This window comes from Grus americana, chromosome 13 (genome assembly GCF_028858705.1).
Source record: "Grus americana isolate bGruAme1 chromosome 13, bGruAme1.mat, whole genome shotgun sequence".
Lineage (NCBI taxonomy): Eukaryota > Metazoa > Chordata > Aves > Gruiformes > Gruidae > Grus > Grus americana.
Genome location: NC_072864.1, coordinates 13,250,958 through 13,277,500, shown reverse-complemented (window position 1 = coordinate 13,277,500; position 26,543 = coordinate 13,250,958). Strand labels below are relative to the sequence as shown.

Here is a 26,543-nt window from a genome sequence, read left to right as displayed (position 1 = left end):
AGATATCACAGAATCTTTAGCCAGAAAAGAACCAGTACTAGTAAAATTGTTGAAATTATTTCAGTTTCATGTGACCAGTTTATTCTGCCGTTCACCTTTTCTCAACCCCATACATTACTTTGTTAGGTTGGCCAGTCCCACTGTAGACAGCTTTCAAATGTAATCGGTTGCGAGCCAGTTTGTTATGTACCAAATTCTGCATGGGCTTGCCAGGCTATTGGAGTGGCTCCCACTAGTACCATCCTGAAAAGGCATGGAAACATGTGTCTCCACAAATGCAGTAGCCTGCATTCTCAGGGTTTAAATTAGTCTGTTCACTGAGATGGTACTTGTGGCATAGTGTCTCAATGTAAGCTAGTAATTGGCCAAAATGAGAATCTTAAGACTCTCTGACTTGCAGGGTAGGAGTTTGGGTCTAAATAATCTCTATAGTTATCTTGATGTGTTTGTTACAGATTTTGTCAAATTCAGAGGTATATTTTGTACATATAATTCACAGGCTGTTTTGTCACAACAGAGCACGGTGTTGAAAGTTTCCTATCTGTACAAAGTGCTCATCTGGTCCGCATAGTGTTTTCATCCTGTATACTGCAGGTAATTTTACTACTGTTCAGAATAGTGAAAATTTTGTGAAAAGCTGGTCTTCCTCCATATGCTGTGGAATTATTCAAGATGTACTTGTGAAACTTCTGTCTCTTCCAAATGTGACTCATGTCTGTCATCCTGTAGTTCTGAGAAGATGCATTTTAAATAAGTATGTCCACTTTGAAAGGTGTGTTATTGCCAAGTCATTTTCTTTAAATTCAGTGTTACTTTGTAAGGGTCAGGTTTCCCCTATTCTCCTTCCCTGTAAAGATCTTCTTTCCTGCATATCTTACCTTTCTGCGATAAGATTTCCTTCTGTCAGCATTTAACGTCACGTGAACATCATCGAGCTGGTAATTTCGTGTTGGTGCGTGGTTGCATGGTGGTTACAGAGTGGTCATTGGTTCAGAAGACACAGATCAGAAAGGGTGCAAAACATTGCAAAGCCAGTCACAGTGGTGGGAGACAAACACCCAGCACAGTGGAGTCTAAAAGGTCGTGCTTTGTTAGGAAGGCATTAAGTATCTGCTGCTGCTTTGCGATGTGTGGGGAGACAGGTAGATCTCTGGGAATCTGAAATAAGGAGGTTTTGCCACAGCGTTACTTTTTCCTTGCTGTCTGCGCTAAGATTCAAGAAATTCTTTTAAATTTTAAATTAAAATTCTCGTGGTGCAGAAGGTTAAGTGTAAGAATTGACTCTATTTGCTCTTTTCCTTCTTATCCTCAGCTGCTTACTGCTAAGAATTTTGTTTTACAGAAACTGAGCCTGTGAATTCATACTTAAGATAGTGCTCTATGCTTTTGACTGTTTTCAATGCACTCAACTGATTCAAAGTATTTGTATGCATTTGCAATAGTGTGTTACAATTTCGGACCTGGGATGGATTTCATTGCAACATTATCTGCAGATTTTTGCAGCCAGACAGATGTGTTTGCTGTACCTTACCATACACTTATTACTATATGAAACCGTCATTCAGATGATGGTCTGAATATTTCCAGAATGTTTTACAGTATTTCTGTTTTCCAAGATGTTCGATAGTTAAGTCTAGCTCTCACAGGCATGGCAGAGGAGCTTATGAGAACATTTTGGCTGAATTTCTGATGACATTGATGAGACAGAGGAGCAGTGGCTGCTGTGCTGGTTACAGCAAGAGAGACAGACTAATTTCAGGGCAGGGCAGCTTTCAAAATCAAGTGAGCATCACGTGACTGTATTTGTATAACTTAAAAGAAAAAGAAGGAAGCTAGAACTTCAGCACAGCCTGTCTCTCCAGTATATGAGAAGTGAAGCAAATGAATACAGCCTTGAATACATTTTTTAATTTTTCAACACTGTATTTTGCCAACTTTAGTTCACTCTGTTGACTGTTCAGTCAGACCGTTTTTAAATTAAAAAGGAACACATGGTTGAATTATTTATTAAACAAAAGGTGCTCCTGTGCATGCAGACTACCTGGGTTTTGAATTTCTTTTACTGTTGGATTTGGAAGAAAGTGCATTGCTAATAAGCTAAGGTATGGAACAACCTTCTGTCTCCTAGCATAAGTCTTCCTCTGTCTGTAAGGCAGGCAGTAAGCTAACTCGGGTCTGTCCACTCACAGAAGAATGCCTGATCTTCATTCAAATGTCTAAGTTTGACCTTAGCGAGAAGTTGTTTCCTCAGCTTGGTAGGCTCCGTAGAGACAAAATGTTATTAATTTCAGATAGAGAAATGTGTGAGCAAATGATTTAGTCTGGATTGTCTCCTAATTTTATAGATGCTCCTGATGGGTTAAAATGTGTATTTACTAGTGCATTAATGTGGAGGAACTGTGAACAAGTGGAGAGAGGCTTGCAAAAACTTTGTTCTGTGTGACCATCAGTCCGTATGTCCCGCCAGGTTACCCATTCTCCTTAGGGTGATGATAAGTACTCTGTACCTTTGCTCAGCCCCCATTGCTCCCTCTGTGTTGGTGTTCCAGATTTGTGCACAGCCAGTGTTTGTTGCATTTTTGGAGGAATGTGGCTTCCGAGTGCCTGATCTTTTCTTGTCCCTTTCCCCAGACGAAAACAACTGCTAGCATCTGACTAGACCATCTGAACTTCAAATCACTTTGACCAGTGGTCACAGGGAAAGCACTGTCAGGCTGGGAAACTCGGAGAGGCCTTCCATCAGTCTGGGAGCTGTGATCTCCACAGCTTGCTTAAAAATTAGTGGGTGGCTTTACCTGGTATTGAAAAAGGAATTAACTCAATCTGAGGGAACATCTGTCTGAGAGGTTGATATTTCTCATCACTGATGTGGGACTTGATAACTATCTAGGATTATAGGCATACAAGAAGTGTGATGGGCTGCATAAGGCCAGCATGGCAGCAAAGAGGCTTTAGAGGAAGGTTGGTGAGACCTGCCAGGGCTCCGAAGAGCTCGCGGTCACACCGATGTGTGGGAGGGTGGTTGCGAGCCTGTAGCTTTCCTGTGGAAGGAAAGCAGTGAGCAGTAGCGAGTGGCTGGGCACACCCTGGCTTTGATAGCTACAGATGGAGACCTAAAAGATTGCAGGGCCACAGTCCAACACCAGCACATGTAAAATAAGGCTCAGGATTTAGATAACTCTGTTCCAGCATACTGACGTGCATGGCCACAGTCCAACTCCAACACATGCAAAATTAGTTTCAGGATCATTCCAGCATACTGAAGCCTATGCCTAAACCAGTTATTGCCACAAGCTCAGCTAAATCAGAGGAGAGTGTTCAAAATAGTATTTTTTCTCTTTTTTTACCAGGATAGTTCAGATGAAAAAAATTATATTTTCGTAGTAGAAAAGGGAAAATGGATTATTGATATATCAGCTCCATAGGCAGCATTTCAATTTTTTATAGCCCACAAATGGCATGTTATCAGTGTACTTTAAGGCTATTTTACAAAACATGGATACAGGTTGACCTAGTAATGTACTTTTCGAGGTACATCATTAGTGTAAAAAAAATTAATGAGCTCATTCATATAATATCATGTTTAAAGACATCATGGTCTCAGTATGCCCACAATACACTGTTAAACTGAGGAAAAAAACCTACCGAACAGTTAAAGGATCCTTCTTAAGATTAGAAGTAATGAATTTAAACAATATTTTTCCGTTATAGCAAAACTCATGTAATTAACATATCTTATTTATAGAAAAAGGGTGGTAGTAAAATAGATTCAGCAGTTCAGAGTTGCTCATTTCTTCAAGTACAGCTCATTTTTTATGAAATGGGGAAAGAAGTTGGAAATTATACTTAAGTGGCATGTACCAAAGAAGTTAAATGGGAGAAAAATTATTTACAGAGGTATTTGTATTAGCTCAAAGCAGTCATTTAGTTTGAAGGCAGCACTGGAAAGTAAAAAGTAAGAAAATACGGATACTGGAAAAGTCTATACTATCATAGTCTGTCCAAATGTTGTAACACACACCGTGACATTATTCACATTTTGGAGACTCTGTCAGCACCTCTGTAATCAGTAATCTGTAAATGGAATGACAGTCTTTATTCTTTCTCATTTTGTTGAGGGGGAAATTAGTAATTTAGCTACCTGCACAGTTGTGTTTGTGACTGCTTCTATTGTTGGTTTCTTTCTTACTGGTGTCTACAGAAAGATGTTCCCGTGACATTTTAAATAATTTACATTTTTCTTTATTAGAAGGAATTTTTATAAAATCTAATGACCTGCTACCGGCACGTCTATGCTGATTTTGCTGCCCTATGATAAGATAATAAAAATGAAAAGGGGTTTTCTTAGTCAATAGTATGCAAAAACTTCTCCAATAATACCTGATGCCCTGAGAGCTACTTATAATGTGGGCAAGTCTGTGGTTCTAACTTGAAAAAATTATTTGTTTGGTTTTTGGATTTGCTAAAGCCCAGGAACTCAGGGTGAAACTTGGCCAGTGTAGTTATTAAATATTTCCATACTGCTCAAAAGATTTTAAAAGATATTAATGGATTTTGAAAACTATGTGGAGTTGGGTGTTAATTTGTGCCTTATAAAATCTCACAGACTCTGCATTGTTGGGCACATGGGAAGAACCCTGAGAAAATAGGTTCACTGCCACTCTCTTCTACCCAGATTCACCATCTTTCCTACAGTTTACTGACACCGTCTTGGATTTAGTTCATAGTGTAGCATGTACACTGTACCAAATGGTTCCGTTTGTCCCACGTGTAGTTTAGGAACAAGATAGAGATCATAATGAAGTACACCTTACCTGTTTGGTTTATAGGTATGTAGAGATGCTAACAAGTGGAAGGGTAAGTATGGAAGCAGGAAGAAGGCAATATATTCATTCACAGAAGTCTAGTTAATGGTTATTTTAGTTGATTAGCTAGCAACTTCATTTTCTCCCTCATGAAATTGCCTCCACAGATCCTTACTTCTGGAGCTTAATCAGCAGTAGCAATCCATCCCAGGAGTGGGAGATCAGGAGTACTTAATTAAAGAGGGACTGTAAGGCAACTCTCCCAAATTGGATATCTGATCTAGCCTTGGCATCAGGAGAGCAATGCTAGGTAAAAGTGTTTATCAAGCTCCATGTAGCCACTCTGCAAATCTCAGAGATGGGAATATGATGCAGACAGCCTGGAGAAGCTGCTATAACCTGAGTAGTATGGGCTTTAAGGCCATCTGGTACCTGAACCAGGGCTTTCAAAGCCATGATTTTGGAGTAGCAGAGCTGAAAAGCCGGTGAAGGAGTTGCTTGGTAGAAGTGTCTTGCATGTGAAAGGCTTAGAAAAGAAGATAGCAGGATTTTGAAACAAACCATCAAAAATTGTGTTGGAGGGAACAATGTAGTGATCTGTGGTCATTTGCTGCAAGCTCAGCTCTGCTTAGGTGGCTGGAGGTTCCAGGACCCAGTGGTGATGTCATAAAAGTGAAGACTAGCCAAAGACGAGCACTTTCACGGCCATGCTCTGTGTATCCCTGATGTTTGTTGACTTCATTGAAGGACTGTGCACAGGTCTGACTGCATAAATTGCAACTTATACCTTTTAATTATACCACTGTGTGTTGTATTTTAGAATGGCCTTAGAAGTCATGAGCATCGGAAGAGGATGAATAAGTTTGATATGCCTTCAGCACTCTTTTCAGTTTCATTTTGATTCAACTTTATCAAAACTAATATTTCAATAATATGCTAAGGTCCTGATTCAAATCTAAGTGTTGAAGTTTCATTGAATTCAGTAGGGTTGGAGAAGTATACAGCAGTGAGATTAAAGTTCTAAGCTTGCTTTCTTCTCATGCTGAACTAAGAACATGTGTGATGGTTTCCAGGATAATGATATTTAACTGTAATCTGCATGGGGCATGGACCACATTCCGTTGATTTTGTACAACTGGACTCAATATCACTAATTAATAAAACAATAAATACAGGAAAATAACTATTTTGTGTTTTATTAAGAATTTGCATTTCATATAGTATTTCATTTTAAATAAGTAAAAAATCGTACCTTCAAATGGTAAGATGTAATTGCTGATCATGTATCTCTTTGTTCCAGACACTTTTATAAAACTGTATGTATTATGTATGATGTGACCTTCAAATGTCATGAATGCGTTGTGCAATAAACTGTCAATATTTGTGGCTATAAGGTACTAGATGACTTTTACAATAATTGGAACAGCTTTATTAGAAGCTTGGATCACTCAGCTGGTTAAAGAGAAAGACACAGGCCAATGTTCATCTGGGAGTTTCCTTCTGCCAACTGTTAAATGAAAGATATTGTAAGGTGCTTAAGATGTCTTCTTTAAAAAAAAAAAAGAAAAAAAAATACAGTTAAAAGGTCTCATGCAAAAAATGTTCTCTCCAAAAAAGAATTCTTTTCAGTATGCTTCATTTTCAGTCAAAACTGAGCTCTGTAAGTTAATGGCAAGTAACCAACTCTGTTTTTTAACTGATCTGATTTTCTGTCTTTTGGTCACACGATTCTTCAAACAAATCAGGCAGCTAAAATGATGTACTCAGAAACTGTGTTTGAACTTTGATTATCTTAAAAGGTTTTAAAGATTTAGAACAATTTGAAAAGTAAGACTGCTAAGAACTCTAAAACAAAAACTCTGTAGGTAATTTGATTAAAATGAAAAAAGAGGGTAAGAAATATTTTGTGATAAACAAAAGCTTAATTTTGGTTGTCTATTGATGTTTCTTTGTGCTGTATATACAGCCTCTTGCGTCTTTCTCAGAATACATACTGCAGTGAAAAGCACTGAGATATAACCAACATTTGCATACAGGCAGTATTGTCGTGCAAAGTGTTTTGCACCCATGGGGTGTGAAAACCACCCATCTTCACGTCTGTCATGTGCTCCAGGTATGGGCTTAAGGTGTGTGTGTGCTGCCCTCAAGTCACCAGCCTTCCAGTTACTAAGAAATTGCTTAGAATATTTTGACACCCTTTGTCTTGTGCTTGAAATAACGCCTAGATAGCTCCCCTAGATAGCCCGAGGTATTGACTATGACTGCCATTTGCCCGCTTCCAAATGTTGCAAGTCTTGCCTCATATAGACGGTTATGGGCATTTTACTTCAGTTTAATTTAGATTGTATTTTAAATTTAAATCTGCTAATGCACTAAGCAGCAGCAGAGGCAGGGCAGTTTGTGCCTGGTGGTTGCCTGTGTGGTTCGGAGGGCTAAGTGGGAAGTCTGATGTCAGAAGTGGTATCTTTTTATTTACCAGTGGAACCTTTGGTATAATCTTTATTTCTAATAATACAAACAATGTGAATGCTGCTTTCTCACTAGTAGGCCTCCTTTCCAATTCTCTTCTAAAATAGCTCTCTGTTTAAACAAATTCTCTGCCAATCCATATTAATGCCTAACAGTTTAAGATTCCCATATATGGTCATTATAAAACCTAAATCCTTGATGAAACAATAGAGACAGCAAGTTGTTCCTGACCTAAGACATTAGTAACTCTTTCCGGAGGCCTAAAATATAACTGTAATATTTAGTAATATTAGACTCTCTCATTTTAAGCCATGAACTTCTCTAGCAAAAAAGTGTAGTGACATCTGCTAATAGGATTCTAATTTCAAATTATGAGCACTGGGCCAGATTCTGTTCTCTTTTACATCAAAGCATACTAATTGAAGCAACTTCAGGTAGCTAGAAAAATATGGTTAATTATATCCCTAATTATATTGCTATTTTCCACTATTTTGAGTATTATTAAAGCTTTCTGTGAGGAATAGGCAAGGAAGGTAAAGCATGTTTTCCTAGAAACTTATTGCATACCCTGTACTGCTTTGCAGGGAATGAGGTGGTTGAGTCCAGGTGTACTTGCATAAAAGTAGCAGCAGTGACAGGATTAACACACCGAATATCTTCTAACTCCCTTCTTGACGGTAGATTCAGGATACAATTTTTGCTGCCACAATATGGACTAATCTGGGTGGTTTATAGAGCATCAAAAAATAACCATGGTCACTACCACTTCTCGTTGCACCATGTTTTGTTAACTTTTACAGGCAGTTCTAAGGAACTACAAATATTTTGAATTTCAGAAATACATGAAAATGCAGGATTACATGCAGCTTGAAAGGCTTCTGGCCACATTTTAAAGGGTTCTTTAATAATGTCTGAAAAATGTGCAAGAGCAAACACATACTTGTAAGTGTGATGATTACCTATTTTGTGTGTTGATTACCTTTTCCATGTGATTGCCCGGTTTTGGCTAATTTGGCAATCCTTGTGTCGACAAATTCCAACTGACTTCACTGATAATTCAGTCTGCATGAGGACTGCAGTTTAGCTCCTTTGAACATGCAAGTACCTCTGTGATTCCCTGCACTTTCATGTACACACAGCAGATAAATACTCCTGTAAAATTTACGGGACATGTATGTAGATGGCTCCTTTGAAAGCGTGGCTGCTAGCGTGACCGAAGTCAGTGCTGCTACCTAACCAGCTGAAAACGTGTTTCTTTTTGCAAAAGCAATCAATCCTTTTCTAATCATCTTTACAGAGTCATCCTAGACAGGTAGACCATTTGTAGAGAACATATATGGAAATTTCAGGTAATTATTTTTCTTTTGTTCTTCATACGACTGGCTAGATAGCTTCTGCTTTGAGTACACAGATTCACTGTCCATCTAAGCTTGTCTTCTCTTTTCTAGAAGTACCCACGGAAGTTGGCATGGTGCCTCTGTAGGCTCCCTATCCGTGTGCTGAGGACACTGCCAGCTGTGGCAGTGACTCATTTCTGGGTAGATCATTTCTGAGACCTAGTAAGATACCTGCTATAAAAATGGATTCACTGGTGTGTGTCTCACTTTCTTTTAACCTGCTACCGTAAAAGTGCTCCTGGCTCAGAACTGTTTATTGGGATTATCTGGCTCTGTGGAAATTTCTTTTCCAGGGACCGTGGGGATGTGAAAGCAGCCAGATGACACGGGTCATCTCCATGCTAGGCGAGGAGTGCAGGCTTTTTGTCCCTCCTCTCCTGAGAAGTGAGCGTCTGCCTGAAGAAGGGCTAGTCCTTCAAATAGTGTTTTTATGGATTGCTTCATTTTTGTTTCAGCCTGTGTGGCAAATAGATTTGCTCACGTTTTGGCCAAATTGTCTCTTTGGGTATGCAGCTAATTGCCACCTTCTGATATGGATGTTAAAGTGAACTTTCTTTCCTTGGATTTGTCCCATGAGAACATGCGCACGGTCAGTTATTAAATGTAGCTGAGGCATGGTACGCAAGAGATGTCCCTGTCATAGCACCCGAGGAGCTGCTCCATGACTGAATTCCTCTGCGTCCTGTGCCACGGAGCAATACAGAATCATAGAATCATGGAATAGTTTTGGTTGGAAAAGACCTTTAAGATCATCAAGTCCAGCCGTTAACCTAGCACTGCCAAGTTCAACCACAGGTACAGCGTACGTAGCAGCTGCAGGTCTCACAGCTGTTGCCTTCTCCTTATACTGACACAAAGATCGGTGTCATACACAGAACTGAATGTTGCTTTTTGCACTTCTGCCCATGACTTCTGCTATGAACAGATGCTTTCAAAGTGAAAGGAAAGCTCACCAAAAGTAAGTTCAGAGACAAGGCTCGGAAGCCTTAAATCTAGCATGCACATCTACAATATTTTATGCTCTGTTCGGTTATTTCCTGCACTCGAATCAGGAAAGGTAGGGATGGGCAGGAAGACATTCAGGACGTAGACCTACCTATAATGGAAGTAGATAGTAAAAAACCAGTCTAATCTCACGTGCATCAAGTGCACAGCATGTAGACCACATAACTCAGTGAACCACAATGGCTGTAAGATAAGTAACTGTTTTCTTTCCTTCCTGTTCTTTTACCCTCGGAATTGAGCAGCCTGAAAACCAATTGCTCAAATCTTGAGTAAATCATAAATTAAATTAATTTGGTAGGGCTAAACCTAGTTCTGCAGATTTGTAAAACATCCAGTTTCGCACAGAACTGAGAGTTTCTACTTAGGAAGGGGGTCTCAATAGCAGGAGAAAGCGGTTATCAGAGTTCTAGAATACATGATTACTGGTGGAGCCAAAGATTTTTCATTCCCACATACACTGTTGTTGGCACAGTCTGTATTCACCAGTTTGCTGCTTAACTTCTTCTTCACTGATGACCTCTTCTCCGTTTTCTGTATCACGTTTTTTCCCTCTTCACTTTCCATAAATTGCTTTAAGAGACTCAGTATAGGAAACCTTGGTACCAGAGTCAGTGAGACTTAAATGCATTTTAAAGTTAAGCACATTTTAAATTTAAGTGCCTTGACAGATAGGTACGATTTGCCAAAATGGGGCCCTAGTAAGAAGTTGGGGTTGCATTCGATGGGGACAGTCGGCAGCCTTGAACATATCTTTTCATTGTTTGAAATAAAAGAACTTGGATGTAAAGCGGCTCATTCAGGTAGCGATGGCCTCCAGTGCTTCGGTGGGCTTTGTAGGCAGAGGAATTCAAAAGAAAACCCCTCAGCCCAGCTTTAAAGTCTTAGGAATGCTTTCACTGTGGGAAGAAAAATTCTTCAAGGTAAGGCCCCTGGTGGAGTAAAGCCTTTGGAGCTATCTACTGTATGTCTACTTAAATCTAAAAGAAAACTTTTCAGACCACCCACATCTTTCTTTGCTTCATTGTTGTTTTCAGTTTGCTTTTTCAGAGGGATTAGTGCTAGAGTAAACTCCATCGTCTCGCTGCCTTGAAAAAATTCAATTTTGTGTAAAGTGAAAATTAGACTCTTAAATCTGCAAAGCGAGCTGTTTATCTTACAAATTTATTCTTTTTTATTGGGCCACACATATTCTAGATAGAAAGATAAAAGGCAAATGGATAACAGGCCATCATTTAGAGTGACATACAGCAAAACATAACTAGTAGACTTATTCAGTAAATTCCTCCTGAGTGGCTTGTTAGCTTTATCTATATATTTATCTATAATGCTCATATAGTATTTATTGAAAACCAAAATAAAATCCTGCAGTTTATCATCATGCATTCTGTATTTTGCACTTCAGAAAAATCTTTTTGCACTCAGGAATTCATTTTTTCCCGAAGCAGCTTAAGACATGATTATGTACAACTTTTGAGGAGGAAAAAAGGGGAAAAGCTAAACTATTTAGGGAGATTGGAATTATAGACTAGCACCTATTTATATTTGCCTGGACTCCTGAAGACAAAATAAATTCCTGTAGTATATTATTTTACATACTTGTGAATAATTCAAAATGACAGTTACTAGCTTTCTAACTTAAATATTGTGCTTTAACTCTGCAGTCTAAGAACAATCAGAAAACGTTAAACAAGAACATGATGTGAAAAGTATCAGATTTTGCCTTTTGAAGGCTAGCAATAGCTTGATTACATACATGACTACAATATGCATTTATGTATTTTATTTTTTTTAATCACTCTATCATCCCCTTCTTTCAGCTTCAAGCGAAGTAGTTTAGAGGGACCATTTTACAATAAATAATGAAATACCTTTTCCAGAAATGTGGTATTTGGGTCTCTGCTACTGTGTGAATAGTTTTTATTAGAGCCCAATGTTTAAGTCTTTCTTATGTCCCATCACTTCCATTTAAAAGGCAATGCTGTGTAAACTGCACTATGTTTCCTGACAGCTTTAGTTACATATCAAATGGGTAAAGACAGAACATTTTTAGTCAGTACTTTATGGTTGAAATAATCAAGACTCTGCATGCAGATTTTAACTATGTGCTCCCCAGCTCCATATAACCCCGATAGCTCTGCACAGGGCTGTGATGGTGCGTCTGCGTGTATGGCACCTCTGGGGCCTGCGCGCCAGCAGCGGAAATCCGGTTCAGAATTTCAACATTTGCCACGGTATTTTCTGGTGAAATCGTAAATCGATACATGTATGTGATATTACATGACCCTGTAAGTACAAGATGATAGATGAGTCTTGTGTGGTTTGAATAATGACTTTTTAAAAACGCCCTACATTTTTGCAATTTTTATGTCAGTCTTTTGTAAGTTGTTTTGCTCATAGCCTGCCTGCATAATAGCAGCTTATTCAAGATGGCTGGGAATGACTGTTTCTCTATATCAGGAGAGAGAAAAGATGTCCTGGAGTCTCACTCATTGTGGGACGATGCAAAGAGTAAGTGTAGCTGTGAACACTGAAGGAGAAAACCCCGGAGCTGTGAGTGAGAAGGAATTCCCCCTCATCTGACCAATCTTTTCATTGCCTTTCCCACGATATTAGGTCACTCACTGGGTCCTGTGTCATAACTCCAACGCTGAAATGTCGCAGAAGGAAGTTAATTAGCTTTGTGTGTAGACATTCCCACTTCTGTTGGACTCCCCATCACTGGAATTCTGTTGTTATTGGAGGTTTGAATATACTGATGCAAACTTTTTCCCTCTAAAAGCATACAGATTTTCACAATACTTATAAATTAAATAGATTCAACCAAACAACAATCTAAAACTTTTGGGGGAAAAATTAATAGGAACTAAGCAAAAGAAGAAATCAAACCAGCTGCTGACACAGCTGTTTCTTTTCTTGTATAATTCAGTTCAATATAAAGGTACCATATGCTGCTTAAAATGATGGTAGGAAAGATGAAATAATTTAAGACAATAACAAGAAAATACATGAATTGTCAGCATTCTGTCAGATTTAAAGAATGAAATAGACAGGTGTAGTATTGACATGTTTAACTTTGTGTTGTGTTAGCAGTTTTAGTGAGAACAACTTCTGACGTGCTGAAGTGATGTGAGAACATTTCTGTGTTGCAGACATTGGAGAAGAAGCTGGGAGATCTGTAGGAGTCCAGCAGCCAGCTTTACTGAGAGACAGGAGCCTTGGTTCTGCCATGAAAGACTGCCCATATTGTGGAAAAACTTTCAGAACATCACATCACTTAAAGGTCCACTTGAGAATACATACAGGTGAGAGGAACGAGTGAGCAGAGCACTGTTGACACATGCCATGGAGGGGGGGGTTACTATAATATGTGGCTAGGAGCCTTAATTCCCAGCGTAGATTTGGACTCATTAGTTGGAGAAAGTCTTTTGAGAAAGATATATGACAGTCTTAAATAAAAGCACAAGGAATGTGTTGTTGGATAAAGACCACTTTAATAGAATCATCTTTTCCCAGTTGAGGTTATTTCTGTCTCCTTCCCTGCTTCATCACTGTTTCCTTCAATTACCCTTGTCCTTCAATAGGCATAAGCCTATTGGTTTCAGACTTAGTTATACTAACTGCTTCAAAGGCCTTCCTTAGCATCTGCTTAGGGATTCTGTGTGTTTTTCTCAGAGTTACTATTTTTGTTCCATTTAGCATGCTCATTTTTAACCTCTCACTGTTCATACGAATGCATCAGCTTCATGGATCTGCTTTTTTTTAAATAGAACTCCCCCAACTTAGTACTTGTAATGGTAGTAAAACTTACCATTTTTTGCACCACGGTAAAACTTACCATGTTTTGTTTTAATAACAATCACAGCATTTCTACCCTACAGAGACTTACTGCTGGTCTGGATTCTCACTTTATTTTGGTATGTCATTCACTGGGTGGACTGTTCTCGATACTAGTAAACTATAACCACTCCATTTAAATTATAATGCCTTGTTTGCTTAAAAGTACCTATGTGCATGGTAAGGTTCATGTAGAGATACAGTATATGTTTAAGAAGCTTACTATATCCATAATTAAAATCTGACATACAATGCTGATATCCTTGGGTCCAGTTGACATCACTAGAAATTCTGTATATGGTCAGTGTGATAATGTTTTCTTCCAAGTCTTAGGTATCATAGTAGGCTTTGGGAGAATGTGCAAAACTGGAGATTTCGGATACTTTTCTTTGTAAACAGACGCAGTGGGCACTGTAATTGTGGAGTCATTTTCTTTTTAAACCAGTTTAATGAATTTCAGAATTTTACTGCTGCTTCTCTAATAGATAGGTAAAATAAATTGCATGGAGAAATACTTTCTAGTTGTACCTCCTACTTGAAAAACTTCACTGTTAATTTTTATTTCCCTGAAGTACCAGATAAGTGGTCTTTTCCTCCCTTCCCAAAATCAGCAGTCGTGTTTCTCCCATGTGCTGGCATCCTTAATGTTGGGTTTGCAAATGTGAGGCCTGATTTTGAAAAATGGAAAGTGAAGGCTGAAAATTATTTAAGGAAAAAATTTTCATTATTGAGATGGGAAGCTTTGTTCATTGCATTTTTCTTCTTTCTTTGGATTGTGGAATAGGAGTATACCACACTGGTTTGATCTGAATTTTAAAATTTGGCAGCCTAATGTCATTTTGTCTGATTGGATTGCAAACCATTTAGGGCAGGAATATGCTTTTCCGTGTGTTGGACTTTGTAAAAAGAAAATAAAAATGAAGAAACACAGTGAAAACCCTATTTGTGTGCTCTCTAATGTAGTAAAAGTAAATAAATGGTAGTTATTTGATTGGAAAATAATCTTGTAACTATGAGGTTTAAACAGTTTGACATTTTTGCTATTGGAGATGGAAAGAAAAATTCTTTAAAATAACCTGAGGATACCCATCTCTCCCTTTTGCTTTATTATATAGTGGTCATTTTGTTCTTGTTTTAAAGATGGCAGTGATTACGCATTTGGTATTTGTGGCTTAGAACTAATGGAAAATAAATTAATTGTAATGGAAATATTCCATAAAACTTGCATAATAAAACTGACTAAACAAAATTAAAACAAGAAAAAATAAACCATGTATAAAATAACAACAACAAAAAAACCCCCAAACCATCATACAGACTGTTGAAAAAACATTTGCGATATATTTAAAATCATTATAATTTTAACATAGATAAAGATCAATTTCCATTAGGTTGAGAACAAAGTATTTGTAAATAATGACAAGAGTATGTTTAAATGGAGCAATGTTTTACATATTGGAAATAATCCTAATAAATATTATAAAAATGTAAATTGGCAAATTACTAGAGTTATTAAATAAAAATTAAGTTGCTTTGCAGTAAATGGAAATGATGTAATAGATACCAGTTATTAAACAAATATTGGTTAGCTCATACTTATCAGGGACAGTTTCCTGCCTTTTATGTCACACTCTGTCTTTATTATATGCCTGGATCATATAACTGACTGATAAAAAACACTTTACTGTGTTTCTCCACTACATTAACTCAATTACTGTTCTTGTTCTCACAGCACCTGTTTGTTAGAGATGAGCTCAAGCAGTTCAGCAGAAGTCAGGTTCCTTCGAACATCTGTGTGTTTGGAGGCACACGAGTACGTTGGTTTGGTGTGCATGCCAAGACCAGACCCAAAGTCTGATCCAGCCAGGAGGCGCTTCTGTGGCAATTGGCCCAAAAAAGCTAGGGAAGCGGTTTAATCCTCCTCAAGAGGAGGAAGCTGTGCTCTGTTTTAGAAGAATTAGCTATAGGCTTGGGTTGCTTCTTTTTTCGGTTTGATATTTCATGGTTGCAACCTTCTCCGTGCTGAGTCTCAGTATCTGTGTAGTTTGTGTCATATAATGAGCTTCTGAAGAGGGGGGCGGGGGGGGGGGCGCGAAGCAAGGTTTTATTGAGCACACTCAGTTGAGTCCCAACACACAATTGTAGAGGATTTTTCTTCTTATCAAATTCAATGATATTCAGCCAGGAAAAGCTTTAAGGGGAAGATAGTAAGATACGATTTCTGATTGTTCCCGTATGATAAGAAGCAAAGGGCAAATTATGTGAAATCAGTTTCTCCTCTTTCTGGCTCTAAAAAGAGTTAAAGGACAAGACAGTTCCTTAGTATGACCCCGAAGGAAGAGAGGAAGGACTCTCAGGGCCAAACACTTCAGAGCCTCAGGGTGTAGAGAGGACGGACAGAACTCTTGTAGCTCTCCTAGATGACTTTTTGTTTGTCAGTGAATAGAGATGGGCTGGATGGTCCTGCTTCTTCAGAGCTACCTACTTCAGCTCACACAAACTCATAGGGCGAAGCATGTATGTGCACCAGTAGAGCATCATAGACATGTGGGTGGACATGTGATTCAGCTTCCTGGATATAAAATAATACAGCTGAGAAGGTTATAACACAGAAGGTTTAGAGATGCTCCGACTTTGTGAAAAAGAAAACCATCTCAGTATCTCAGACCCATAATGTGCCATATGCAGATGCTTCCAGAGTTTCCATTTTTCCCCTCTGGGGGCAGCAATTTAAGGTTCCTTCATTCAGGGAGCTGAGCATCTTTATGTTCTTGAGCACTCTCAGTTCCCACTGAAGTCAGATATACGGGCGTGGGGTTTACTTTACATGCCTTTGGACTGCACAGAAACAGTTCAGTGTAAAAAATTAAAATTTCTTATGTTCTACCTTTGACAAGTGACACATTACATAGGGGCCGGTTTCAGATTAGCTCTAGCACCTCTTTGCACCTTGTGTTAGCATTCAGAAGCTACTGCAGATGTAGACCAATGTGGGTTCTGCGGTCATTAGGTGCTCAGGTGTATTCCCAGTATGACTGGCACAGTTAAATCCCTTGAGAAATGAATAAAGAAAGAAGAAACCTAAGGAAGAGAGGGGTAGGAAGAAAAAAATTGGCAGGGCTGTGTCCGTTGACTGAGAGTATGTTACGATAGGTATGACACGCATCTTGCATGTAGTAGATATATTATATACATTTACAGTGTTGCTGCATTTTCCCTTGGAAATGTGACTAGCCAATTTTAAAACTTGCTTAGATGAACTGATGAAATACAGTAAAAATGGTGCTGTTTTAAATGAATTCAATTCACATTTTCTTCCTAAAAAAAGACTGCCTGTTGCCATTCTCTGAAGGCGCTTGTAGTGGGATGAGCAATATGAATAATTAAGGAAAATGGGTATGTGTGCTCCAAGAGGAGACAATTTTGGTATTGAACATCCTTTATTCTTACATTTCTAAGATGAACTAAAAGGACTTTTCATTTCTCTAGATTTCTCCAGATTTCCCATCCTTAACATTGTACAGCATGCCTTTTCTCCTGTCTTAATGACATCCCAAACTTTTGTTGAAAATAATTGATTGAATTTAAATTTCCTTAAAAGTTTAAGAGGTAATGTTACAGTATAAATTTCCTACCAAACACTAAGTAGGGAAATATCCATTAGTGAAATTAACTACAGTTTCTAGGTAGCTAACAATGTGCAGTATACAGTAGGGCATGGCTAATGAACACTGCAGTGGGTGATATTTCATTATACAAATTAATGCTCACATTTTAATGGGAAAGTCACATAATGAATCTCAGCTTCAGTGACAGCAATTAGAGACACAGATTGTCCCCTTCTGGACAAGGCACTGTTTAGCAATAAGCAGCTGTGTAAAAAGTCTTCAGGTTTACAACATATATATATGCTTTGGGGGAATTAGTGTACAGTTTATATTAATGTACTGAATCTTCCCTGCAAAGGAACAACCATATTTATCTCTCTGCATTTTAACTAAGTAAAGACATGTAAAAAGACTAAATAAATATTGCGGATGAGATATAAATAAAGGAAAATATTCAATTATAAAACTTTATAAAAATTAAAATATTTTATTGTAATGCCTAGGGCACAATTGAAAAATCTTTAATAAACTGAGACAAACCCATCAAAAGTCTGTCCCGTTGCAGGGTAGGGGTAGTTTCATCTTGCATGATAGAAAAGAATCACTAGTAAAGGAAAGTAGTAAAGAGAAGAAGTTAACTAGTATTTCTGACAAACAGATTAATTGTGTGGTGAAACATGTGCAGGATCCAAAAATAATCCTACAGAACCTTTGATATTCCATTTGGTTTAAAAAGTGTGAAGTGAATGATTAGAATGATAAAAGAAATTACCATGTAAGAATAGGCATAATAATGAACTAATTAAACCATACAGCAATTCATTTCTAAAATATCTACTGCACAATGGATAAAATAGGTTATCAATAACTGTTTCAATGGTAAAATAAAAAACGCTGGAAAATGTTTTCAATATTTTCATTAAGCAGTATTCTCTGGAATTAGAAGATGTTTGATTTCATTTGCTTCGCATGAAAGAAAACTGTTAGCTTGTTTAGAGACGTATAGGATCAAATTGCAACTCACGTCGTCCCCGAGTGACTGTCAAAACCCCACTGCTGGCTGCCATAGCGTTAGGTGCTGGGGTTCCGTACCGATGCACAGCCCTCACTGCCCCGAGGAGCAGAGGGGCATCCTCCACAAACTAACTCCTTCAGAAATCTTATTTAAAAAGGAGGGGGGCATTCAGTAGGGCGCAGTACAGATTTTTAAGAAGTTGCATGTTAAGTATGAAAAATAAAGAAGCCCACAGCACTAAATATAAATAGATATTTAAGAAGCACAGAGATTTGATAAGGGAAACTGAAAGTAATAGTAAAAATATGTATGTGGCTAGTAGGGTTATGGAGAACAGGGTAAAATTCTGTAGATCTGACAGGTTTAACAATTGGTATCTTGCTAATACTGGACAAGAATGGATAAAAAATTATCAATTATGGTATAGAAGACTAAATACTCTCCTGCTCTGTTCTCAGAAAGAAGCATGATGGTTTTTTATAAGCATTTTCCAATGATACAGTTCTGCCATTAAGTAATGAGGCTGTTATGCTGTAGCCCACTACATTTTAGTATTTTTTAGAACGAATGAGACTGGATAACTTATAGATAAAGAATTTAAAACCCTGGCTGAAGAGCCCTCCAAATCATTAAAGTTCATTTAAAAAACCAAGTCTTGGAACATGGAGCAAATTCCAGAGCGCTAGTAGTAGGAAAAAAGCTCTGGCTATTCTAGTATTTCCAAAAAGAAAGAATATTAGGACCTTGAAATTATAAATGGCCTACCCTGACACAAGTTTTGGGTAAAATTACAGAATTCATTTGTTAACTATGCTACCATTTCTTTATTAGTTAATTCAATTTTATTTTATGAAAGTAAATTTTATCAAGTTTCTCACTTTCTCTCAAGGATTGTGAAAGTATCTTGTTCTATGTGACAATCCCCCCACCAAAAAACCCCAGTATACAGAGATGAAGTGGCACATAAACTGGCAGTTCCACAGCAGTGCTTTCAACTCCGTCTATTTGGTATGTCATCATTATTTGGAAGAGTATATAAAATCACTGTTGATAAAATTTACCAATGGCACAAAAATGGTAAGATGCTAAAAATCACGGGGAGGCACTGATTAGTCACTTAGTCAAGTGGGCTCTTTTCAACAATATGAATTTTAAATCAGCAAAATGTAAAGGAACAAATACTAGAGGCGTTGATGAATCGGGCATAGGATTATGGTAGAGAAGCAGCAGAATATAAGCTGTTAGTTGATTGCTATAGCTATGGATGTAAACACAGTCTTGGACTGTATAAGATTAATATCAAGTTGAAATTTCATCAAAGCTTTAGTGGCTACCCATCACTTAAAAGGACATTGAAAAATGGGAAAGGGTGTTCCACTCGAGAGTGAGAGAAGGTGACGAGGTGACTGGTTTGCCATCCGCAAGTACCTCCCTTAGGGAATAGATTTTTTTAGTAAAATAATCTGTTTAATCTAGGAGGGAAAAATGTAGCAATGTTCAGTAGTAGGAAGCAGACTCCGGACAAATTCAAGCTAGAGATGAGGCACACATTTTGAGTAGCGAAAATACTTCACCAGTCAGTTTACCTAGGGACATGTTGGACTCTTCTTCATTGCTGTGAAACAGAATATGTTTAAACTAAAACAAGTAAGTTTTGTTTCAAATTGTAGTTATGATTTGATGCAGGAATTATCATGTGAGGGTCTTTGGCCTGTGTTGTACAGCAGATCAGACTAGATGATCATAATTGTCCCTTCTGGCCTTAAAATCTGCAAATCTATTTATAATCTGGCTGTGGTCTCCTTGCACAGCCCCTAGCAGATAATTCCTATGACTAGTATGGTCAGATTGTGTTCTGAGCAGGGCTGGTAGCTTGCATACATTATACGTCTGTGTTGTTTATACAACCTACTATACAAAAAGACCTGTTTCTGCTGGGCAACATGTCTGTTTCCAGTTATCTACCAAGCTTTTATGCAGATTTTACAAGCAGCATTGGATTTTTATTGTTTTACTGTATCCTGATATAAAATAGTGAGATGTCTTGTGTCTTGCAAACCAGAGCGGTACATAAATCACAACTGTGATTATGTTGCCCAGATAAGTTATTCTCTATAAGAATTTTGTACTTTTTTTTTATTATTGTACGCACTGGAATATTCTGTCTCTCTACTCCATTGTGAAAAGGTTTGCAGGGATGCAAACAGGGCCAGAGAATTAGCAAGATCAGGATGGTCATTGCCTTTGTGAACAATGAAAAATGACTGTTGGATATGAAATGCAGAAAACTATTTTGAAAAAATCATGTTCCCTCACTCCTACATGGCAACGTTAATTTATGTGAACTGATATTAAGTGTTAAATAACTCATCCAGACACCGCTCTTGGCAGTATTACCAGGGTAGTCATTACACTAGGATGAATTCTCTGAAACCTTTCCTCAAAGTATGAGATACAAACAGGTTGTCTTCTAACAAGAATCATAGCCTCTGTCTCTTATCCCCTCTAGTATTCTTTGGACGTACACTACTGCATGCTGATAGAGTCCTGGAAATTAGGGGTCCTTTGGGTTTTCCACTGAAACTGGCTTGGGTTTTGGTTAGTTTGGTTGAGGTTAAGTTGGGCTTTTTCCCACAGCAGCTTATAACTCTGTTTTGTCATTTGTACAGGGACTTACACGGGGCATAGCTGGTTGTTAATTTGAATGGATGAAATAGCATCTAAATATCTGCCCAGTTACTGCATGTAGGAAATACTGACACAGTAAATTTTTAAATTTTTCAAACATTATTTACTCCATCCTACTCGCTTCTCTCAATGCCTGCCCTCGAAATAGCAGCAGTTAAGATTGCTTTGAAGTAAACTAATCACTGCCCATATTTGGATCTAGAAGAGAAGAGAGAGGTTTTGAATAGTTCCCTTTGAACGATGTTATTTGGCCAGTCCTGTGTTGTGAAGGTGGCACAGTGTGTTGCTACACGTTGAGTCCAATGTCAGACCTTCAGCTTTAGATCTCATTTCTAGCCATGCAAGAGGTGGGAGCACCGCAGAGGCAGTGTACCAAGGCTAGGAGAGATTTGAACTTTTTGTCACACTGTCTCAGCCAGCGTCTTCTGTCAGTCCAATGCTTATGGCGTTGGTGGCGAGTTGCGTCCAGATGTCCTCTGCTGAAAGGAAGCTCGCTCAGTGGAGAGGACTTCAAGCGGAAAATGTAATGACTTCAAGGCTTAGCAATTCAGAATAAGAGTATGTTGTTGTGCCTAGTGCTTTAGACTGAAGGTACTTTTAGAAGTACAAAATATTACTAGTATTTCTTCTAGTTAGCATATTTTAACTCGTACTGATTTTTACATATATTTACTGCTTTGAACAGTGCCTGCGTGTTTTTAGCAACATCAGTGCAGCCTATATTGCAAACTCCTCCTCCTCCCTGCAGAAGTAGTTATCCAATGGTTGACATAGCACCTGCAATGCTGGGACACACTTTTTGATGGTGTCACTTGATGTGCAATGCAAACACACATGGAACTATCATTAGAATGGGAAGTGCTCAATGTAATTGTGTTAAAGATTTCCATAATCAGGGGATGCTGAGGTAGAGCTTTGCCATTAAGAGAAGTGAAAATTCATTTAACCTTATAAAGTCTGGTACTTGTTTTTCACCAGCCTGATTACTTCTTGGTCAACACTTGAAATACCTCAGTTATGTCAGAGGTCTCTAGTGACTGTTGACAGTAACTGGTGGGACAAACATCAGAATAACAGAAAACAGCTCAAAAATATTGCAGTATGTACATGCTGTAAAACCGGCACTAATATTTGTCCACATTCTGACTGGCAGCACAGCTGTCAGAGTTCGCACGCTCCCAAACAGCCCTGCAGAAATGCCAGCACCAGGGAAGCCCAGACAGACGTGACCCTTCTCACTTTAGTGATTCTTGCACATCAGTAGGAACTGTTTTCTTTTGCACGACTCCCGCTGAAGTGCAGCCCCTACTTCTCGTTGGTGGAGCGCCAGAACTTAATTAGGTGATTGTAGAAGACTCAGAGGTTGCACTGAAATGTTTAAATCTGATTTCTTGTGTTAAGCTGTGTGGACCCAGGCCTAAAGCATGAACCATGCTAATTGCTACCTCTTCCTCTGCTGAACACTTCTTGTTTGAGGTGCTGCACTTTTCTCCTCTAAAAAAGGTCGATTAACGTGGTTGCTGTAAAGCTCTCACGTCTCACCATTTAGCTTTAGGATTACATTATGGATTTAGAATTTCCACTGCTTGTAATTTACTTCAGCCCGGTCTGAGTTGCAGCTCGTACGCAGCTGCCGCGCACGGTCGGTAAGCCTGCTCGCGCAGTGCTGTAGGGTCCTCCGAGTGTTCCGGGGTTGCGTCCCAGCAGTAAATTCCTGCGATCAGCAAGGACAGCAGCTTCGCAAGTATTTACCAGCCTTTCAGTTGAGCCTGTAGCTTAAATAACAAAAGTTTGAAAGCCTTTCAATTTTGTTTTAAGCAGATTTGGAGGTTATTGGAAAACGGGTAACTTTCCAGCTGGTTTGGTGAACTACATAATATTATATAGCATTTTTACTGTGGAGGAAGTTTTCAGAACAAATATTTCCATTATACCATTTGGAGAAGGTTTGCCTTTGTCTTTCGGATCATTTAGGAAAAAAAGCTACTCAGAGAAAGCAGTTTCTTCTTCACGTTGAGTCCCTCATAGAAATAATTGCCAATATTGACAGGTCGCAAGCCTCCCAGATTCCTGGCGCTTTTGGTGAGGATTTCCGTACTCCTTCCTTTGAAGGGAACTCTGCATTGCTAACAAGTGCTCTGCAACAATTTAGATGTGCATTTGCTTAGCTGTACATTCTTTTTGGATATGTATTTATGACTGTATGTGAATATTTAATATACATGTAATATATTCTACCTCTTTTTAAAGTATAGGAAGAACAATAAAAGTTTAGTATGGGACTCAAATATATATTTAATTCATGAAAATCATCTTATATGTTTTAAAACTCTATTCAAGCTAATCCTAGAAAAGCGCTCATGGTAGGTAAATTACACGTTTTACTGCTTGAGCATTAGAAATGCCATTAGAACAAATTTAAAGGACTGCAAAAACCAGTAGATAATGCTAATTTCAAGTACAGAAACTAAATATATTTTGTACTTTTTTATTACTCGATTTCTTTTTTATTTTATTGACTACTTTTTATTTTAACTATATGTTCTTACATGCTGCAATCATAATGTAGTGTAATGATATTAATATTTTATAGAATCTGTATTTATAGTTCTTTATTTAGAAACAATGCAGTAGGTCTGCAGATCTTTGAATCCTTCTGGAATGGTGCCCTCCAAATAATGATAAATTACTTGTGCAGTATGCCATTTGCTAATTATATCCATGATTTACTGCAGAGCAAGACTTAAATCATTCATTTCAGTCTTGCGTAACAGTGCCATAAAATTTTTAGGTTTAAAAATGGTTTCCATGTGTATAATTTAAACAAATTTTAGAGCAATTGTATACACAAAATATTGCAACCATCCATTTGTTACATTCTTTGTCTGTCTTTTTTTTAAACTTGTACTTTTAATGATTACTGTGGTTGAAATTGTTATGCTTCATTTTCATAATCATAGCTTTTAATTCTACAACAGTTTTCTACATGTTAGATTAAGAAAAAGATGGCTAATTGTGTGTAGATACCATGTCATTCCTGAATAGCCCCACATTCTGGAAACCCATTTTAGAAATATTCAGTTTATAAATTAGTCTTCAATTAAAGGCATTTCTTTTTTAAAAATGAATTATTAGCTGTAAGATCTTCTTGTTTTCAAGCAGCTAACGTTGACTTTTCTTTTTCTTCACTCATCCATACACCAAAGTACAGTTAACTCTCTCTCTTTATATTTTTCTCTTTATCCATACCTATAGGTGAGAAGCCTTACAAGTGTCCGCATTGTGATTATGCTGGTACTCAGTCTGCGTCCCTCAAATACCACTTGGAACGGCACCATCGGGAGCGACAGAACGGAGCAGGACCACTCTCTGGGCAGACTGCAAGTCAAGAACACAAAGATGAGACATCAAGTAAAAGTTCTGTGTTTATTAGACCAGATATATTGAGAGGAGCCTTCAAGGGGCTTCCTGGTATCGATTTCCGAAGTGGCATGGTCTCACAGCAGTGGACGTCAGGAATGCTGTCTTCTGGAGATCAGCAAGGACAAGCAGCTGGCATGTCATCTGAAGTATCTTCAGAAAACATGAAGAGTTCAGACATATCTTCCAAAGGAACACACTTCTCTGAACTTGGTCGTGCTTACCAGAACATGGTTGGGAACGGTGTGAACTTTCAAGGGTCTTTGCAAGCTTTCATGGACAGCTTTGTCCTAAATTCTTTGAAGAAGGAAAAAGAAATGAAGGACAAAGCTCTATCAGATCCGCTTTCAGCAAAAGCTCTGGGCTCAGATGGTGGTGAGGAAAAGATGAATAGCAAGTCCTCACAGCGAAAAACAGAAAAGTCACAATACGAACCTCTTGACTTATCCGTAAGGCCAGATGCAGCCTCCCTCCCAGGTTCATCTGTTACTGTGCAAGACAATATTGCTTGGCACGGCTGCTTATTTTGTTCCTTTACAACTTCATCTATGGAACTAATGGCTCTGCACCTCCAGGCCAATCACTTGGGCAAGGCTAAACGTAAAGACAACATCATAGGGAACAACAAAGACCAACCTAGAGAAGCTTCAGCCTCAGTTAATAAAGTGAGCTTGCTCCCCTCTTCTGTGCAGTCCAGCAAGGAGGCAGTAGTTTCAAACATGCTGAGCCAGCTGGACTCAGCTTCTGAGAAAATGACCCAAGGACAAAATAAAGAGACCCTGGGAGAGCAAAAGAGCACTGCCTGGCCCAGCCACATGGAATCCACTTTTTGTAATTTTACAACAGACTTCTATAAGCAGTTTGGTGTTTATCCTGGTGTTATTGGCACGGGAACACAAAATTCTTGCACCAGTAATGAATCCGAAATAAAAACACAATCTGAAGATGACCCAAATATTCTGCTCTCTGACTCTGTAAATAAAAGTGCTACTGATGACCTTTCTGACATAGCTTCATCTGAGGATATGGAATCTTCCAAGGAAGAAAACATTGAAGATGAGGACATTGACGCAGAACCAGATATTATGAATAAGCAGTTGTCTGCCCTAAATAAAGAAAGCAATGAAGGAGGCGACAATATACAAAGTGCAGTCACCTCACAACCGACACAAGGGCTCGTATCACCACTGCCACAAGCGTCAGAAAAGCAGTGGCACAGTCAGAATCTTCTGTCCTCCCATGAAACTGCACAAGGAGTGATGAAACCCGAACAAGTTCAGGGTCCACAGGTCCTGGAGAAGCAGATGAACATGTTGTCAGTCCTAAGAGCTTACAGCTCTGATGGCTTAGCAGCCTTTAATGGACTTGCAAGTAGCACAGCAACTAGTGGATGTATCAAGAGACCTGACTTGTGTGGTAAGTTTTAGACCTTCTTTTAGACCATTTCAGAAAACACTTGTGCAGAATCATGAAGCTGCTCTTTAAATATACTTAGTCATGTTTGTTAGTAATACATTTTTTTAAATGTTAAAACCTGTGGGCCAAATTCTAGTCTTATATGTGGTCTACTCCATTGAAATCAGCAGTGCTGCATGCATATACAGGATTTTAGAAAGAACTTGCTTTTAAACTAGAGTAGCAGCAATATAGACTATCTGTGCTAGTGGCATCTGAAGGGGATACTTACTGCTTTAGCATACTCAAAGGAGGAAAAAGTTTTAAAAAATTCACATGGTAACTTGCAAACTTTTCAGTATTTTGATATAAGTAAGAACCCAAGAAAAACACTGGATGCTTTGCCAAGCAAACCTTGCTTTCTCTTTTTTTTTTTTTCTTCTTTCTTTCTTTGAATTGGGGTGCGTTCAATTACCACAATATTAATGAAATCAGAGGCCAAGTGGATGAAATGCGTCTACCTGTGGTGAAGAGCCTTTTTTTTTTTTTTTTCCCTTTTCTTTCCCTCCCCTTTTTTTTAGTTACACTTTTCTGGTTTGTACCAATGGCACCCATACAGTAGTCACCCACAACCATTTTCACTATTCTAACTAGCAGTTGTGCAAATTGTGATTTGCCTAATTAAGAATACGCCTCCAGGTAATTAAAAAACCAACAACACACCAAACAAACAAAACCACCTTTTACCCTTATTAGTCTCTGATTTACAAAACTGCAGTTTTACTTCCTCATATCACACGCATCATATTTGACAAAAATGAAAGTTAAATCTATTTGGAACAACTGAGAATGAGGATTTTTCAATTTATCAGCATAATATTCAATATTCAATTTTGTCAGCATAGTT

General features: G+C 38.3%; 1 protein-coding gene across 6 annotated transcripts in view; it reads left to right on the top strand.

The window, feature by feature from the left end:
- Positions 1-25,834, top strand: part of ZNF536 (zinc finger protein 536) — a 228,724-nt gene extending 202,890 nt beyond the window's left edge. For all 6 annotated transcript variants that reach the window (XM_054841049.1, XM_054841051.1, XM_054841050.1 and 3 more), the window contains 2 exons: positions 12,826-12,978; positions 24,077-25,834. In XM_054841049.1, coding sequence (XP_054697024.1) covers positions 12,826-12,978; positions 24,077-25,668 — 1,745 coding nt within the window. In that variant the 3' untranslated portion in view covers positions 25,669-25,834. The remainder of the gene's footprint in view (positions 1-12,825; positions 12,979-24,076) is intronic.
- Positions 25,835-26,543: the final 709 nt, after the last annotated feature.